Source organism: Equus caballus, chromosome 2, assembly GCF_041296265.1.
Source record: "Equus caballus isolate H_3958 breed thoroughbred chromosome 2, TB-T2T, whole genome shotgun sequence".
NCBI lineage: Eukaryota > Metazoa > Chordata > Mammalia > Perissodactyla > Equidae > Equus > Equus caballus.
The window spans coordinates 58306680-58326140 of NC_091685.1; the positions used below are offsets into that span (position 1 = coordinate 58306680).

Consider the following 19461-nt stretch of genomic DNA (forward strand, 5'->3'; position numbering starts at 1 on the left):
GAGGGGAAAGTTGTATGCAAGGACCCAGGCCTGCTTACCAGGGAGGGGTGTCCTGGGGGAATGGCCACAATCATTTGGCTGTGGTAAGGAAAGGAAAGATTTGGAATGCCTCGAGGCCCTTGGAAAGCCCCCTCCTCAGCCCACTCCCCCCAATCTTTCTGTGGCAGCGAGTGAAAGAGGCAGGACCTGACAGGCAGAAGGGGAAGAGGCTGGAGGTGGGGAGTGGGGCTGTCCTCGCGGTACCCCTGACTCTGAGTGGCCATGTCCCTGCCCCACGTCTGCACCCGAGTCCCAGGGACTCAGTAGAAGGACAGGGGCCTTGAGAGCCAGGCTGGGTGAGAGGAATGGAGGCTTCCCCGGAGCGATACCTTCACACTTTTCCAAATGTCAGCCAATCTGTGCCTAAACACTGGGCAAGCTCCCTCCCCAAACTCTCAAAGCCCCTCTTTCTGCCCCTGCCCAGTGGGCCCCACCAGCTCTTGCAGGCTCCCTGGGCCTCTCCTCCACCCATCTGCCACCGGGCAGCCACCAGAGAGCTCTTTCTAAAACAGCTCATCTTGTCCCTTGACCAACTACTCTGTGCCTGCGTACTGATGCCTCAATCAATTCCTTACCGAGGTGCCCACGGCCTGTCACGACTGATTCCACCTACACCTCCAGCCCCTCACTGCCCCACCCCAAACCCATAATCAGATATGATGAATTACAACATAATAAGCGTTTTATGTGCTTTCTCCTACTTGATCCTCAAACAATAGAATGAGGTGGTTTATAGCTTTTGTCATTCCCATTTATCATCCGCAGTTATGTCCCCAGGACCACCTAGCGGCAGGGAGCACCTGAGCCACAGGGTGAGAAGTTCTCTGAGCTGGGCCAAGGAGAGATGGGGCTGGGCAGGGTGCTGGCAGGCAGGGAGCTGGCGCCCGGAGTGCCCGAGCCCGTGTCCAGCCAGGATGCAGATGAACCTCGAGGCTGAACGGGACCATTATCTGGGTGCCCAGGGATTCATGTCTCCTCACCACGGGTTTCAGGGTGTAAAGCCAGGCCCTGCTTCACCAGTCCTGCAAGGCAGTGGAAAGTATGTGGCGGGAGTGATGGCATTTGGCCTGGGTTCCTTTCCACGCAGAGTGGAAGGAAAGCCGCCAGTGGTAGGATAATGTTCGCCAGCTTGGAATCTGGATCTTTTACAGTCCCCGTTAGGGGCATAGGACTCGTGCCACCAAGACACGTGGACAGAGGCGAGCCACGAAAGGGCCTGAGGTCTGAACCAGCAGGCGGGCCAGCCCCGTCCTGCCTTCCCACCTCGGGAGGCCGGGCTGGAATTCCAGCGTGTCATGCGTTATGCCCAGTGCCCAGAAGGAAAGTTACCGCTTAGCATCAGCCCTGTGGCTTCACAGGACAGACAGGCCGGGCCGATTTACTAACCTCAAAGACCCTGCTCCCCTACTCCACTTCCCTGCCACCACCTGCCTGCTGTGGGCCCGCGGTGCAGGCTCGCCAAGGGGAGCTGTGAAACGGGAACCTACGACCGGAGGAGGCAGGCCCAGCAGGGGAAGCTCAGCAGATCCCTGGACCTGTGTCCTGATGTGGGACAGCACCCCCTCAGCAGAAGTATGACTGCTGGGGAAAGCCAGGTGGGCTCCAGGATGCAGAAATGAGGCCTGGAGGAGGGGAAGCTCCAGGACCAGGTGTCATGTCCTTGTTCTCCCACCAACTCACTGCGTGCGTGTGTGTGTGTGTGTGTGTGTGTGATGACGTGTGTGTCTCTTTGCGTGTCTGTCTTGAGTGTATCTCTCTGTATGTGTCTGAGTATCTGGATGTGTGTCTCTGGGAGTGCATCTGCTTGTGTGCGTCTGTGTGCCTGACGCTGTGTACGTGACAGGGTTGTGTGTCTGTGCACTGTGTAGGTCTGTGTGTGTGGAGTGCAGGTCTGTTGTGCACCCATGTGGTGAAGGAGGGGTCCAGAGGGACTGTCCCTTCAAAGCCTCAGCGAGCCGGCAGGGTCGGCTTTACAGCCACTGTTCCCTCAAAATGGAATGTCTTCTCTCTCTCCCCACGGAACCAATTCCTCCTCATTCTGTATGGCTCAAATTCACTTGATTGATTCATTCATTCAACAAAATGCAGTCTGTCCACTCCACGGACCCTGCCGGGCTTCCTCCCCATGCCCCAACTACAGGGCCTGTCTCTTCCCTGAATAATAATGACTGTGGTGGCCCTCATCTATCAAATACCAACCAATTTATCACACTCCAGGCACTGTGCTCAGATCTTTCCGTCCATTGCCGTACTCAATTCCCACGACAACTTAGGAGAAGGCTAATCGTACCCATGTTACCGGTGAAAAACGAGAAACCTTGGTGAGGTTTTGCAACTTCTCCTAGTTCACACAGCTGATAAATAGGCAAACAAGGGTGAAAACCGAGTTCTGACTCCACTCCCGTCCTCCAGGCCCGTAACCCCCGGTCTCTGCGCCATCCTCGCCCTGCCGCCCCTACCGGTCCACTGCCCCGTGCTGAGTTGACCCACACGAGGCAGGGCCTGGAGCTCAGCCTTCTGAGGGACCTTTGGGGCCTGCACATTCGAAGTCCACAGTCAAAGTGGGCCCTGCGCCCACCCCGAGGAGCGTGAGTCCGACCAGCGTGTGTGAGGGAAAGCTGCCTCCCAGCTGCTCCGGGATGCCGGCCAGGGGGCGGCAGGGGCAGCTCGGGCTCACTGCCGGCACTTGCTGCCAGCAGGAGCTTGCGTGGACCACTCAGAGGCCTCTGTGGAGGAGAACACACGCATCCACACAACTTCCCTCCTGACATCACTGCTCTGGAATCCCTCCCATGACCACAAGTGTTAAGACTTTTTTCCCAGAACTTCAGCCCCAAAAGAGAAGAGAAGATTTGAAACACTAAAGCACATACACGTTTTTCTTTTCTAACAGAGGACTCTCTGGACTTGTTAGTGTTACATTGAGCCCAATAGCCCAGAAGCTGGTAACGCATCTGGCACATTTTAAAATTCAAATTAAAGTCTGAATGGTGCCCCTCTTGCCAGAGACAACAGTTCACTAGTTCACCCAGAACTCCAAAAGGCTTCCCTCCAAGGGACTCACGGAGCCTTCTGGACTTGTCCTACTCAAAGCTCAGCACGTCCCTGGGGAGGGCGTGAGCCCTGGGAGGGCTTCTCATCCACTTCCAAAAGAGAGAGCCAGGGGGCAGGGGCAGGACCCCCGCTGCCTCAGCCAGGGGGTCGGTGGAAAGACAGGCCAGCGAAGGAGCAGCAGGGCCGGGACTCCCAGGCCTGTACCTGAATGACTTTCACATTCGCAGCCTCCGTGAAGGACTTGCAAATTCCAGAACGTGACCGTCTGGGGCTGTCGCCAATGAAGAAAAATCACCAGTTTTGAAAGTCTAGCGGGAGATTGCATCAGGGAAAGATACAAGGGGAGACGAGGCAAGAAAGCAGGCAACCCTAAAAGAGTCCACTTCACAATTTGTCCAAAAGCTCGGCCCTGGCAGAGCGTCCCGGGAGGCACGTTCGCCGGGGCCAGGTCTCAGCCCGGCCATCCTCCTCCCCTCCGCTCTGGAAGTTGTAATTTAGTACCAGCCCAGGCCTTCCCACCTGAGAAGTCATCCTTGGAGTGGCTGGGGTGGGAGGACCATGATGAAGAGATAGACCAGTATGCCATCACCCCAAGTGGAGTGCACGACTGGTTAGTTCTATACAACTTCTGCTCCCTCAGCAAGCTCCTTCCCTCCGCTGCTAACAGGTCCCGCATCTTGCTCTCAGCCTTCTTTCTTCGGCTGTTAAAAAACGGCCTTCCAGATGGAGACCCATTTTCTCAACTGCCAGCTTGGCACCTTCCTCAGCACCTCGAACCAAACACATCCCAGATGCCTCGCTCTTTCCTCCTCTCGCTGAGTGGGGCTCCCACCCTTCCCGCGTGCGACTACATGCCTCACACGCCTTCTGCACCCTCCCCCTCACTCTTATAGTCCAGTCTGCCCAGCAAGAGCTTCTCCATCCTTCCAGCACCTTTCCATTCCCATTTCTATTTTTCAGTCGGGGGAATTGTGGAAGTAAAAGAAAGGGCATTACAATCCTGTCACTTCACGTGGGCCCTGTGCATCTCGTCAGTCTGGATGAATCGCTGGCCCAGTCCACCACACACAGCACCAGCACATTCATCCTTGACCACTGCATATTCATGTGTCTTCCTCAAAACGTTCCCGTGGCTCCCTGCCTCAGGCTGCCGGTCAAGAGCCTCCCACATCTGACCCACCTCGTTCCCTCCCTTCTGTTTTCCTGGCTAGAGAGCTTCTCTCAACCCCGTGCTCACATCATGCTTTTCACCCAGCACTGAGCCACTCTCCACAATTCTCTCCCGCCATCAGAATCCTACTGACCATCAAGGACAATTTCATCCACTCATTCAACAAATATTTGTTGAGTGGTCCCATGTCCCAGGCACCGTGTGAGGCCCTGGGACGCACAGTTCAGCCAGACAAGCAAGTCCCTTGCAGTCACTCATGACAGAGGGGGAAAGAGACAGCACCACCTCCTCCACGAAGCCCCCTCCCCCAAATATCTCATCCTCATCATCGGATCTCCCCCTTAGCCTTCTGGCACTCGCTTTCCGAGTCATGCATTTGGTCCCGGATTTATGCTATCTTGTACTATTATTTATCTTTCCACGTGTTTTTGCCGCCTCATCGGACTGTGAGTTCCTCAAGGGCAGAACTGTGCCTTACTCACTTTTATATTACCCACGGCTCCGAGAGACAGGCACAACGCATAGTGGGTCCTCAAATATTTTTGGAATGAATCAATAATAATTTTTAAAAATCCAAGTACAGGAATTCAGCTTAGCTAGAAACTTTGGGCTCCCAAGCCAAAAATTTAATAAGGACTCCCTTTATTCTTTGTTTAACGCAAAATAAACAGCGAGGCAGTGCTCGCCTCCCTTCACCACATAAGTGCTACTGTGACCTACGGATGGACACGGAGAACATCTGTGCTTTATCCTTGCTTCTCTTGCTGTCTGAGCTATTTGACAAACTCCCTTTTCCCCTCAAAATGTGATGCTAATAAATAGTTATTGAAACTGACTTAAAAGCCGATCTGCCCCTCAGCCCACGTTTACACGGCTTAGCTAAGAGGGTGTTACTGTAAACAGCATGAGGAAGGTTGTATTCGAGGAGTCTGGCTACACTGTAATTATCCTCTTTTGATGATCAGATCACAAATTCACAGCGTAAGAAGCTGCCAGCAACATTCTCTAGCTAGTGTCTTCCGACGGGGTCAGATGGAGGAAAGGGAAGAAGGCAGACACTGCAGGATTTCTGCGCCTCAGCTCTGTGTGAGGGAGACCAGTCCGGGCAGAGGGGGTCGGGTCAGGGCTGGGGTGGCGTGGACAGCTGAGGTCATGCCAAGCCACCAGAGGAAAAAGTCGGCAGTCTGTCTGGGCCGTCCTCCTATAAATCAAGAGATGTTCAACGCTGCTGGAAAATCATCTGCTCTGTGTTTCATTTTCCAACCTGCAAGCACTTGGGTAGGTAACAGAGGCTGCCTCTTTGGAGGACAGGCAAGGCCTGCTGTCTGCAGGAAGCTGGCAGGACACCTGCCCCAGCAACCAGTCCCTCTGACCTAGCAGGGGAGCTGAGACCACAGACCAGGCGAGCCCTGGGCCAGGTCGAACCACCCACCACACTCCCAGGTAGGGTACCTGATGCTTCTGCTCATGGCGATCTCCACTACGAGACAGGAAGCCCCAGCAGGGCAAGACTGGCCACTCACCTCATCAACCCCTCCATTCCCAGTGCCTAGCGTGGGGCCTGGAGCTCCATTAAAGTGTAGTGAGTGGGTGAATGGACAGACGCAGCATCCTGCTGCCTTACCAACAGCCTCCTGGGATGGCTGGGGGGATTCCTTGGCACTGACCCCTCCAGCATGGCCGAGGTGACTCAAATGAGCTATGTGAACCCATTGCAGAGCCAGTCCTAGTTTCATCAGCAGACCACCCTACAGACAGACCCAGACAAACGGGGCAGAGAGAGGGCCTCTCTGGCCCAGCTCAAGCCCCTGCCTCTTCCATACAGCTTCTCTCCCACTCCTCTCTCCCCGTTAGTCTCTCCCTTTCCAGGCTGCCCCACAATTCCCCATCCAACCCGCAATGTTCGGAGTTTGTGCACATGCTGTCCACTCGTTTGTTTCATCTAAAACAAATTATAATGCTACCTATTCATTTATTTCACCTCACAAACAATTATAATCGTATCCATACTTTTCAAAGGGTCACCTGTGCTACACCCTGGCCACAAATCGGGTTCCCAGATTTGCCAGGATTTGCACAATTTCAAATATTTTGTTGTGTTAGCTGCATAAATGCCCTTTTACTTTTCAGATGCTGTGACCTATTTTTAGTTGGGAAAATAGGTCACCTTAGAACGACTTCTCTTGTGTCTCTTGTGGTGTCTGGCAAGCCCTGACCACACAGAGGCTCTCGATAAATAGAATCATGGAATGTTAGCACCAGACAGGATCTTAAGCATCCTCTTGCCCCGGTTCCCTGTGAGCTGGGAGAGACAAAACTCAGGACAGCTACATCCGACGGCAAGGCTTGGGGTTCAGAGGCTGTGGGCTTCCACCGTAGCTCTTTACTCTTCTGCCAAGAGTCTGACACAAACTGCCCACTTGCTACCATTTCTGCCCCAGAGGGAAGCCGCCCAGCTCTCCTGCAGCCACTGGGGGAAGCAGGTCTATATTTAGGTTTGGAGGGACCACCACTTTCTAAACCACACAGAGATGAACACAGACCCTCTTTCTCTCCCACCCAGCGCAACCTGCTGCACCTACTCTCTGTGCGGGACAGAACTCCTGGCCGGGAAGTGCTCGGATCTTTCCAGAGTTAATTACTCCCTTTTAGGTTCCAGGCCTCCACCCCCAGGAGCCCCTAGATGCTGGTGAGATAAAGCTGCTGCTCAGAGGAAAGCCTTGAAGCATTTGGCCGCTGACTGTGACTAATAAAAACCTGGACTCCTGGAATTTAAAACATTCACAACAGCCTGAGTCCCTGTGGTTAAGAGAAGAAAGAGCTTTTTCAGGCCTCAGGGCCCTTCCACAAGGATGTGAGACTGTGAGGGGTAGGGATACCAAATTCTCCTCACTGTTTCCTCATCATCCCTCTTGGCCTCTCAAGACCTCCTGGGCTGCCTGCTGTCACAAAAGAGAAACTGAGGCTCAGGGGTTACATAAGGGATAGACAACACATAAATATCATAGCCTGGGAATTTCTAACCAGTTCTGGCAACCTAACTGCTTTTGCAAAAGAACCTTTAAAAAATAAGTAAGGGGGACGGCTTGTGGCCGAGCGGTTAAGTTCGTGAGCTCCGGGTCGGCAGTCCAGGTTTTTGCCGGTTCAGATCCTGGGTGCGGACATGGCACCGCTCATCAGGCCATGCTGAGGTGGCATCCCACAGAGCCCAACCAGAGGCACTCACAACTAGCATATATAACTATATATCGGGGGCTTTGAAGAGAAGAAGAAGAAGAAGAAAATAAGATTGGCAACAGATGTTAGCTCAGGTGCCAATCTCAAAAAAAAAAAAAAAAAAAAAAAAGGAGGAGGATTTGGGCAGATGTTAGCTCAGGGCTAATCTTCCTCAAAAAATAAATAAATAAAAAACATAAGTAGGGAAGAAAGTGGGGTGGGGAGGGGAAGAAAGGAAAAGACCTGCCGTGCCCTGATCGAATGGCACACGGTCCCGCCCACGCCTTTCTGTGAGCACATGACTTAGCAACGTGCAAAACAGCTCGTGTAGAGGTTTGCTCAGAAGGGCATCTGGATTTGTCATCTGTCCTTATCTAATGCTTTTTCCAACTTGTCTACAGCCACAGACAGGAAATAAAGCCTCTCAATTTAAGAGCCTCTGAAATCCTGGGAGGTTTGGTTGGGGCTCCGTTTTCTAGGTTTAAAAAGGATCTATTCACTTGAAATCAATAGTATTTTGCATTTTATTCTTTGCTTGGGCTTACCTCTTTTTAAGAAGGTTTTGAGGATTGGCCTAAGACTTATTTTCCTTAGGGAATGCTGTTGTACAGGGAGGTATCCAGAGACCCAAGAAGGGTCCGTCACTCTGGACATAGAGCTGTAAGTCCCAAGCTCCACTGGGACTGGAACTCTGGGGTCCAACACTTAGACTACACTGCAAGATGTGACAGCACAGCCTGTGTCCGCAAAGGGGAGAACTGACACTCCGCGTGGCTAATTTTCTTGATGAAATGAACGCGGGCTGAGGACCGAGTGGTGGTGCCGACCTACTGCAGCGCTTTCACAGAGACCATCTGATTTATTGCCCTACAGAATACTTGAAACTCCCTTGTAAAAATGATGAGTGCCTGCTGTGTCACTCTGATGGAGAAGCCATTGCCACTCTGGATTAGACTGTCATAGGCAGGAGGGATGGAATTCAACCCACTCATCTTAAAGAAGAGAACAGACTCGCGTAGTGTCCCAGTTGCCGGCCAGGAGGTAGCTCAGGGTCCACGCCTGTGAACTCTCCTTTGGTGGGGTCGTTCATATGAAGAAGATACACTTTTTCCTTCCTCCAGAAGGGAATTTATGAAGTGTGAGGGAGCCCCAAGCAGATGTAGGAGTCCACTGCAGCCCGGTTAGCTCAGCGAGTGAAATTCCATCAGCCAGGCCCCAGGGCTCAGTGACTCACACCTCTGGCATCCCCGAGTGGGATGAACTTGGTCTAGACTGATGTGCAGTTTTCTTCCACTCTCTGCTTGGGGAATTTGAGCGTGTCTGGAGAAGGCGCAAGCCTGTGAACGGTCATCTCTAGTGGTCTGGGATCTGTCCCCATTCTAGAGGAGTCGATGAGGATGGATGTTACTGAGGCTGGCCACACCCTTGCAGGGTACGGGTGGGAAGAGACAGGCTGTCCTCCTCACATCCATTAGTCCACTCATTTACCCTGGGGTCACAAGACACAGAGAAAGCAGTTACTGACACCTCACTTTGAACACACTCCACTCTGAATTTATGGGCCCCAAACCAGGGGAATACAGGAGGGAGTTTAGATCTCACACTTTGATGTGGAAGCGTGAGCTCAAAAAGTCTGCTCCTGCTTTCAAGGCCAAGGTGATGAGGGACCGGAGAGAGGCAGGGAGAGGCCCGAGCACACAGCACACACACTCGCTGGCATCCCTTCCTCGTGTGTGTGTGTGTGCACACGCACACGCGTGCACGCGCATGATGGGTGACGCCAATTCACACAATGGTGGATACTGCCAATAGCCAGCTAGTGGGTGCCCCCTGCATAGGCCAGATGCGTCTTCACATATGCACAGTAACAAGGGATCTTAGAACATGGCAATCACCTTGTCTTGCTTCCTTCCCTGTGTAGGAATCTAGCTGCAATATTCCTGGCAGGAGGTCATTGTGTTCCTGCTTGAGCTGCCCCAGTGACAAGGCGCTCACCACTAACAGGGCAGCCCGATCCACTGCGGGGCAGCTCCCCCACATTACAGAGTCTTTGCGCTGGGAGGAAATCTACACCCATTGCCTCTCACTCATCTCAGTTCTAGGAGTTAGAATAAATCATAAACATCCTTCTTCATGGTAGCACTTCAAATATTTGAAAAGAACTGAGATGCCTCCCCTCATATCTTCATTTCCTCTTATAATATGGTCTCCAGACCGGTCACCATCCTCCTGGCCTTTCTTCTGGGTGACCTAGATAAAAGATGGCCCGAGAGCTGAACCCTGTACTCAGTTCTTGGTCCAAAAAGCAGAGTTGAGGGAAATAATCCTTCACTCGGTGTAGCTGTTTATCTCCACTTTTGCAGCAGCTATATCACACGTTTGGCTCTGACTGAGCCTTCAGTCAACCCATCTCCTTCAGAAATTTTTTAAATATAATTAATTCCTTTTAGTCATTCTCTCCAGCTCTCACTCTATGGCTGAACCTTTTCCCATGAACCTTGATACAGGACCTCATATTCATCCCTATGTGTTACAGTTTGGGCCTATTATTTCAACCTACTGAGGTTTTTCTGAAGCTCCTTCCATGGTGTTATATTCAGCAACCCCTCCTAGTTTTGTATGTCCCATAAATTTTATCAGCACACATTTTAATCTCCATGCTAGTTTCTGCCATGACAGAGAGGCCGGAGCAGAGCCCTGGGGAACATCATTAGAGACCATGCACCGAGTTCACATGGATCAATCAGCAGTTCTCAGGGGCATCCGTTGTCAGTACACTGTGACACAATCTAACTGCATGTCCACCAAACGTACATCTCTTCCTCTTGTCCACAAACATTAAACAGGGGACATTTCTCTAGCCCAGAGGAATGATTCCATGACTTCAGCTACCGACACAGGCTATTACATGAGGTATTGCGGAGAAATTTCTCAGCATCCCACAAATATTCCCTGTAGGTGGTCTGGGCGGCTCCCTACCCATCAGGCCAGCTCAGCCAGTAAGCATAAGCTCTCGCCATGAAATCCTGGATGGAAGAGTCTTCTGGCAACTCTCAAAGGTTCTCCTCAGACATCCTGACACCCAGGCCCTTTCATGACCTACTTTCAGCCAATCTCAAAGGGAAGAAGTTACAGGGGACTGCTCATCAATTGAAGTTGCCCTCAGTGGCTGTGGCTGGACAAGAAAGCTCCCAGCCTGTCTCATGGTAACCAGTCTGATTTGTACGACAGCAAGGGGGAGGCCTTCTAGGAAAATGCTGTGGAAGTCATCCGGCCCTTCAAACCAGACGTCCCCACAGGTAGTCCTCTCTGGGATACTGTAAGTTCACTGAGGACCTAGGCTCCTTGCCTTGGAATGATCTTCCAGCTTTGCCCAAGGCATGCATCTTGTCCTCTCAGGTTATGAGGGCTGGAGGACAAGGGCTGTGTTTTCTTTCCCTAATGGCATCCTGGACCGTGATGTGGGTGCATCAGGCACCCGACAAATGTCCAGAATAAAGACAGGTGCTAAGCTTTCCTATCATGGACTCTCAGCCCTTCCAGAATAAGAAAGTACTCTCTAACGTATTTTTTTCAGTCATTTCTCTGACTATTCCACCCAATTAAGGCTCTGTTTTTGATATGGCCCATCTTATTTCCCCTTCAGACGCTGGGCATCAAAACGGGCCCATGGAGGTATTGGATAAACACTTCTCTGTCGAAGTGCCACTCACAGAGTTCTTTTTCCAGAATACTTTTTCCTAGTGGCACATGATACTTCGTATTTTCCCAGCCCAAAACCCACTGATATTTTGGCCCATCTTGTTTTTATTCAAGCCATTGATGACTTTCTTATGTCCAGAAGCCTGGATCTTCACTTGACAATCCAACTGGATTAGCCTGAGGTTCTAGTCTGAACAGAGGCCCATCAAAGATGCTACAAGAAAGCTCACTGTCCTATTAGGCAGGGCAATGCTATGAATGGTGATTTATTTCTATGTGCTTGTCATCACTGTTTAGTTTAATTCTTTATTTTGGGGGATTCTTCACCTATGGGGATAATGATCTTTGGGCTGTGTTCCTGGGAAGAAGAAAATGTGGGGTTGGAGATACTGTTCTCAGTAGGTCCCTAGAATTATTTCTATTGGATACAATGGTGAATAAGATATAGCTCCTGCCCTCCACGAGCTTCCAATCTCATTAGAAAGATGAGATACAGATAAGTGGATGCCAATTACTCCGTATGAGGATATAAAGAGCAGAGATGGAAAGGGTGAAACTGGGTTGGACAAGCCTACCTTCCAAATCATAAACTTCACAGTAAAGCAAAGTTGTCATCAGTAACTAGAACACCCAAGTACATCAAGTACATCAACTCTAACAATCTCTTCTGGTTATCCCAAATAAAATGGCAGCGTTTGAAGGGTGTCAAATAGAAGCAGTCTCATCCTGCCGGCTGAGAGGAGGCTGGAAACCCTTCTCCATGCTGTAATGCAGGCTTGGACCAGTTCCCAAGCGCGCTCAGCACGCTCTAGGAACATATGAGAAAAGAGCAGGCTGGTGTGAGTCATGAGAGGAAAATGTAAAGACCACAGCCTGGGTAGCACTTCCTCTGGAGCCCAAATAAGGCCATTTCAAGAGTCACTTTCCTTCAGCGTCAGTCCTGGGGTCAGCTGGAGGCTAGAGCACAGTGAAGTCTCCCTGGCTGGACTCACAGCAGACCCCACAGCCCCTTGGGGGTGACATCCAACCTGTTCCTTGAGGAAGGAGTCTTGGCTACCCACTCCTCTTGCCCCGAGCCCCATATACCTTGCACATAAGAGTAGTGCAATAAGTCTTTGTTAATTTCTTTATTTGGGTAAAGAACTTGTTGAAAAGCTAAATCTGAAAATTCAGCCATAAGTGTAGAAAAAGAATCAAAAGCCCTTTTGCCATCCCCAAACGCTGACCTGGGTCAGGCTGGCGACATCAGATCATCTGGAAGAGCTTAAAATAAATAGTCTAGTCCTATAGTGGCAGATTCGGATTCAGGAGGTCTGCAGTGAGACCCCAGTAGCTGCGTTTTTAAAGTGATTCTGATCCTTAGCTAGATTTGGGAATACCTGTCCTTAGGCAGCCAGTCTCTGAGATGGCCCCCAACGATCTCACTTCTGTATTCATGCTCTTGGGTAATCCCCTCCCACACTGTGTATGGCTGGTCTGTGTGACCAACAGAATGCAGCAGAAATGATGGTGTACCATTTCTGAGATTTGGTTATGAAAGACTGTGGCTTCCACGTTTTGCTCCCTCCCTCTCTTTCTCTTTTGAATCATTCTCTCTGGAGAAAGACAACTGCCATAAGTCTTAAGGACACTCAGGCAGCCTTTAGAGAGGCTGTGTGGAGAGGAACAGAGGGCTCCAGCTGACGCCAGAGAAAAACTACAGCCTGCCAACAACCACAAGAGTCAACACGCGAGAGGGTCCCCCAACATCAGCTGACAGCACGACTATAACCTCATGAGGGGCTCTGAGCAGAATCAACCAGCTAAGCCACTCCTGATTCCTGGTCCTCAGAAACAACATGAGATAATAAATGTTGTTGCTGGAATCTGCAAAATCCAGGGGTAACTTGTTACACAGCAATTGAGAACTAGTACATTTTCCCAGTCCAAAGGGCAAGCTCCTGAACACAGCACAGGCCTTTCATGCCCACCTTGCTAGCTTCATTTCACACCACTCCCAGATTCACATTTTGGCCTTGAGCAGTACTGACCTACTTATCCCCAGTTCACACTTCTGTCCCTCTGTGCCTTTGCATAAGCCATTCTGTGTGTCTGGAATGCCCCTTCTCCACTGTGCTATCCCCTCTTCCAGAAATCTTCCCCTCATTTACCCCCACACCAAATCAAATTGGCTTTCGTCCACCTCCTTACCACTCACACACACTTCCTGGAATGAATAGGTGAAAGTGAGTTACGTGGAAGAAGGAAAATATTCACATGAAGGAGTCATCAAGAGTGCATGACTTGCCTCTATTTGGTTGATCAACAAATTGTCGAATTTGAACCCAGGAATCCTCTTCTCGCTGCACACCACACCCACGTCTTCCGTGTGCTTGCAGTCAGTGACACCCCAGCCGTTGGAGGAGCAGGCTGCGAGGGTTGTCTCCTTGCCAGTGCAGTAGATATTGTCCAACCAGATGGGCCCTGAAGGAAGCAGAGAAAAGAAAAACCAGGAACTATGTCTAAGGAAGTTTGAGTCTTTGGGGGCATCAACGTCATACATAGAAACATAATTTTCCTCTAATTTTGCCAGCTGGGTGTGGTCATCAATCGACTTTTAGTATGTTCTAGGCCATCTGGATGCCTTTGCCAGAGTGGGCAGCTGATGTGAGCTGGGGATGTGGAAGATCAAAGATGACTAGGATAGGAAGCAGAGCTAAGCCCGGAAGTCACGTGGTAGAGGAGAAGGAGCAGGGCCTTTGGATACTAAGCTGGGCTTGAATTCTGGCTCAGCCACTTAGCTATACGACCTTGGTCAAAGCCCCTTTTTCTCATCAGTAAAGTGGGGACGATAATGACACTTGAATTGCAGCGGTGTGTGCAGATTAGAGACGATACAGGGCACAGGTCTCATTTATCGTTGGCCCATGGCTACTTCAAACGGTAATGATGAAGAGGAGGAGATTTCAATTACACTGACTATGGCACAAGTGAGACTCCCCTTCCATCTACAGCAGAGGCTGAACTCTGACCCCTCGGGGAAAATCTAAGCTATCCTGCAACTGAGGGTTTCAGGTTTTTAAGGCATTTTCACATTTATTGCCTCCCCTGACTTTCCCATACCTCAGGGAAGAGGACAAGGTGGCATTGCTATTCCCATTTCACAGATGCAGAGCCTGGCTCAGAGAGGGCAACTCACCACGCAAGGACCCCACCCCCAAGCCCAGAACTTGGTCTTTGATTCCCCGTTCAGTGCTCTTCTCACTTCCTCGTGTTTCCCACCTGATTCAGAGACTGCCCAGCCGGACTAACACACAGAGCCACCTCGTCAGGTTTCAGAAGTCAGGGGAAGGCAGGGCTGGGCTGCAGCCAGGCCATCTGCCTGGGACTCCCCATAGAACTCTGCTCCCTTCCTGTGCCTTCGCCTGTCTGCAGTAAGTTGAGAATTTGGCGTGCAAAGTGCTAGAGGGGTAACCATAATGGGACACCACCTCACACTCATTGAGATGGTTACAATAAAAAAAACAGGAAATAGCAAGTGTTGGTGAGGATGCGGAGAACTTAGAATCCTTGTGCACTGCTGGCGGGAATGTAAAATGGTGCAGCCACTAAGGAAAATAGTATGGAGCTTCCTCAAAAAATTAAAAATAGAACTATGATATGATCCAGCACTCCCCTTCTGGGTAGGTAACCAAAAGAATTGAAAGCAGAGTGTCGAAGAGATATTTGCACACCCATTATTACAGTATTATTCACAACAGCCAAAAAGTGGAAGCAACTCAAGCGTCCACCAACAAAATGTGATATATGCATACACTGGACTATTATTTAGCCTTAAAAAGGAAGGAAATTCTGACACATACTACAACAAGGATGAACCTTGAGTTCATTATGCTAAGCAAAATAAACCAGTCACAAAAAGATAAAGACTGTCTGGTTCCACCTACACGAGGTATCTAGAGAAGTCAAATTCACAGGAACAGAAGACAGAATGGTGGTTGCCAGGGCTGGGGGGAAGGGCACGTGGGGAGTGGTTGTCAATGGGTATAAAGTTTAGTTTTGCAAGAGGAAAGGTGTTCTGGAGATCAGTCATACAACAATGCGAATGTGCTTAACACTACTGAGCTGCACACCGAAAAATTGCTAAGATGGCACATTTTATATTATGTGCATTTTACCACATTTAAAAATAAAAACTTTTAAAAAAGTGCTGGAGGGTTTCCAAATAGCGATTTTTATAAGAGCCACTACAAAATGAAAGGAAACAAAACCAAACCTCTCGTTTTTCTCATGATTCCATGTAGCACTCTATGATATAGTGGAGTCAGATAACCTGGTTTCAAATTCCCCCAGCCTCAGGCTTGGGCACTCCATGGCTGGGTCAACTACTTAACCAAGCCTGTTTCCCACTTGTAATGAAAACAACGACACCCAACAAACAGGTCACCATGAGATTCAATGAAAGAATGTATGTCCCTAGTACGTGTTCAACTTCCCTTTCCCCTTCCTCCTTCCAGTAAGTCAGAAAAAGAGAGGATACTGTTGTTTCCATGACGCAAGGAGAAAGCAGATACAAACATTCCCATCATAGAGATGAGAAAACTAAGGAGAATCTGAGGCTCTTGAAGGTCAGGGAGGGTACAGGCCAGTCTTCTGACTTGGAGGCCTCTCCGAAATGTGTCCGCTGTGATGGATGGCTGGTCAGGGCTCAAATGAGAGTGCCTCAGATGCATTGTGGGGAACAAGGAGCTTATTGAAAACATCTGGGCTGAGGTTTTGCAACTGGTCTTTCAATTTGGCTTAGTTTCCAAGCTGCCGAGCTCCACTGAAACAAATGCTCCCTAATCGATTGCTGTTTCAACAACAAACCAATGTTTGTCCTGCTAAGCAGTAGCAACGGGAGAGACCCTCCACCCTATTCCAGCTGCAGCTGCAGCGAGAGAAACCACTCTAAGGGGCGAGCGGGTGGGAAGCCCGAAGAGCTGCAAAACAGAGCCACAAGGCCTGCTTTCATTTCCGATAAGGAACAGTAGAAATTAGCACCCGGGAGTGTTACCGGGAACTAACTTACCCGAAAGAGGTGCTTTCATAAGTAGCTTCAATTCAGCTCCAATAAGCCGGCTCTCTACATATGCCCACCGGTTCTTTTTTCGTAGATGGTGGAAATGTGAACTTCTACTTATCCCGAGATAGCACGACCATGCATGGTATACTAATATGGTCTGATTTCATGACACTTTTTTTTTCTGGATGCTTAATGCCTATCACTAGACCGTCTGATTCCCAAGGAATCAGCTTCTGGCTCTGCCTCCTGGAAGGCAGAACGGTTCTAGACACAGTTCAGTAGATGCCATCTCAGAGCTGCCACAAAAGTGGCACTCGGGACCCACGTAAGGCTCAAACTTTGTACACCAAAAGCCACCCAAGCATGAGCAAAACTTCATTGTACTCTTTCAACTCACTTACTCTACGAAATGCTTCTCCTGATGAAGGGAGAAGAGATGAACAAACAAATTAACCGACCCTTTGGAAGATAAGTGAGTTTCCACTTGAATGCCAGAGTGTTCCCCTGGGGTGTCAGGGCAATCGATAGCGTTCAAGTTGGACTCTTCAGGGCCCCACTGTGGTCATCTGTTGGCTCTGTCACTCTGATCTGAAGAGTGCGAGGTGCAGGGGCATCAAATCTGATCTCAGATCTGAAGACAGGCAGAGGACAGCAGCCACGTGAGGTTCAGACTGCTGTGAGACCTGTCCAGAGGGTGCAAAGGGAGCGGCTCCCTCTGTGGAACCCTCCAAAGGGGCCCATGATTTCCTGAGCTGAGAGACCTTTAGGAGAAGAGACCCGGGAACAGGCCAGGCTGGAAAACTGGGGAGGCCCCTGGGTGCTCTCGAGGCTTCATTCCTCAGCCTGAGCTGCAGGGGAGGCGGGTGGTGAGCACTCCGGCAGGGGTACCTCTCACAGGCTCAGCTGTGGCATTCCCTGTTCATCCCAGAGCCGGCGTGCAGGCTAAGCCCCATCGGAGCACACCACAGGGCACTGCTCACCTCCTCTGGTCACTATGCCAAGTACTGGTTGCCAACTGCTTTTAATATTCTTCCAAATGAAAATGAATCCATCAGCTAATATTAACTGAGTGCCTGCCCTGTACCCAGTGCTAAAAATCCTAGACCAATGCCGATGAAATTCAAATACATTTATATTTAAAAGGTCTTTCATGACGTAAACTAAGCATCACTTTATGTAGACAGCATGATCCCTAAAGTCCTGGAGACACGACAGTTTGTAATTGTCTTCGCATCTGTCTCTTTGATACTTCTCCTCTCCTAAATCTTGATGGTTTCAACAGCCACACACATGACCCATCCAGGACTCTTGGTTACTATACTTCTTCTCTCCAATGACTTTCTTCCAGCCTACGTCAGCTACTGTCCCGTGGTCATAGCTGAGACCTTGTCATTATCAATACTCGCATGCCCTCCCCAGTCTCCATTTCTACGCTTCTGCCGTGCATCCACCTCCCCCCCACCCTATCTTTCGGGCATACTCCTTCTAGTGTTGCAGTCTCAACAGAGACCCACAATCCATCAATCCTAGCAGCTTTCCACAGCCCTCCGACTCCTCCACGTAGTACCTTCCACGGACAATGATTTTAATTGCTCCCTTGCATATTCCCTCTACTCCTTTGAATTTTTCTCGCTTCATCGATCTTCAATGGCAAAGTCTGAGCCAGGTTAACCCAGCTCCGCAGCCACCCCATTCTCACTCCTGGGCAGGTGAACATTGGGGGAGGAAAAACCACACCCGTCTTATCTGATGACAGGTAAATGTAAAGTTTGGGTAGAAATAAAATAAAGTTGTCACTGGAAAAGCCCCATAGTCACTGGAAAGCACTTGTTATAAAATAATTAGGCTTAGAGAGCCTGGAATAGAAAATGTAAATCCGCCATTACTCCTGGATCACTCAGCTAGCAGCGAAACAGAGATGTGGAAGTATGGGGCAGTGTCCGGAGGTTTTGTAAAGAAGAGAAGAAATGGGTTCCCAAAGCCCAGCATGTGCTGACTCATGTCTGCAGCTTCCACTCTCCTCACTGGGAGGAACACTGTGCCCTCAGGGCGGTCTCCTGACCCCATCACTCCAACAGGACACGTTTGACTCCACAGAGGTGAGACAGGCATGAGATGGCATTTCCCTTCCCCTGTAGGTTCTAGAATAACAGAAAGCAGGGGTTGGATGGGACCATAACAATGACCCATTTCAATGACTCCCAAACCTGGCTATGTTTATAGTCACTTGGGAGGTTTCCAAAAGTTACAGAGACCTAGACTCCAGCCCAGACCTCGGCCCAGAGTAGGGTGGGTTAGTCCCCACCAGGAATTCTTATGCCATCAGCGTGGCATCAATCCATTAGTCCAGGATGGGAGTGTGGGCACCTCTGCTTTAGTCCAGCAGCCAGACCCATGCTGCGGCCGGGGCAGTAGCCCGGCCAGGCAGAGGGGCTGCCATTGCTTTCCCAGCTTGGAGAGGGGGAGCTCTCAGCTCTTGGATTTTTTTTTTTTAAGTAATGGCTTTCACTCTTATCTATTTTCCTACTTAGGATCACAGACATGAGAGTGTCAAGAGTTCTTAGAAAGTCTAACTGCCAGACGGGGAAACTGAGGCCAAAGAGGAAAAGTGTCTTCCTGTAAAGCATTTATTTAGTTGGATCAGCACCGAGACTGAGCTCAAGGTTCTGGGCTCCAACCCTGCCCTCCCCCAAAGCTCCTACCAAAAAAAAATTTCAATATATTGATTGAACTTAACAAGGGAAGAAAGACTAGGCCAAGCAAAGTGAAAACCCAAAGCAACTCTCCCTGTCACGGCCAAGCCCAGGACAGCCTGTTAGTGTGAACAGCGTGAGCTCTACATGCAGGAGGTGGGGAGAGGCAGGGAACGCTGGCCTGTGGGCAGCGTTTGTGAGAAGGAGCGAAAGGCACAACTCCAAGCCGCAACAGGGAGAAAGGTACCACCTGCTCTGTCTGATACAGCCCAGGCGGGGCACCTGGCTCGGAGAGATGAGCACAGACTGACTTCAGCCCCCAACTAGGGTCACCACCCCATCTGGCTCGCCCACGATGAGGCATTTCCCAGGATACCGGACTTTGCCTGCTAAACCAGGGAAGTCCGGGTCACTACACCCTCCCCAGCACCCCTCCACTACCCCTTCCTGCACTGACACGGGAGCTTGCGAGATGGGGTATTATCAGGAATTCATACATGACAGTAATCGCAGCTCCCTTTACCAGGTTAACCACATGTAAG

The 19461-nt window shown here is 50.3% G+C and overlaps 1 protein-coding gene across 9 annotated transcripts in view; it reads right to left on the minus strand.

Annotated features, from left to right (window-relative positions):
• Positions 1-19461, minus strand: part of LOXL2 (lysyl oxidase like 2) — an 89659-nt gene that overhangs the window by 41038 nt on the left and 29160 nt on the right. For all 9 annotated transcript variants that reach the window (XM_001914854.6, XM_070256068.1, XM_023636163.2 and 6 more), the window contains one exon: positions 13470-13645. In XM_001914854.6, the coding sequence (XP_001914889.4) occupies positions 13470-13645 (176 nt within the window). The remainder of the gene's footprint in view (positions 1-13469; positions 13646-19461) is intronic.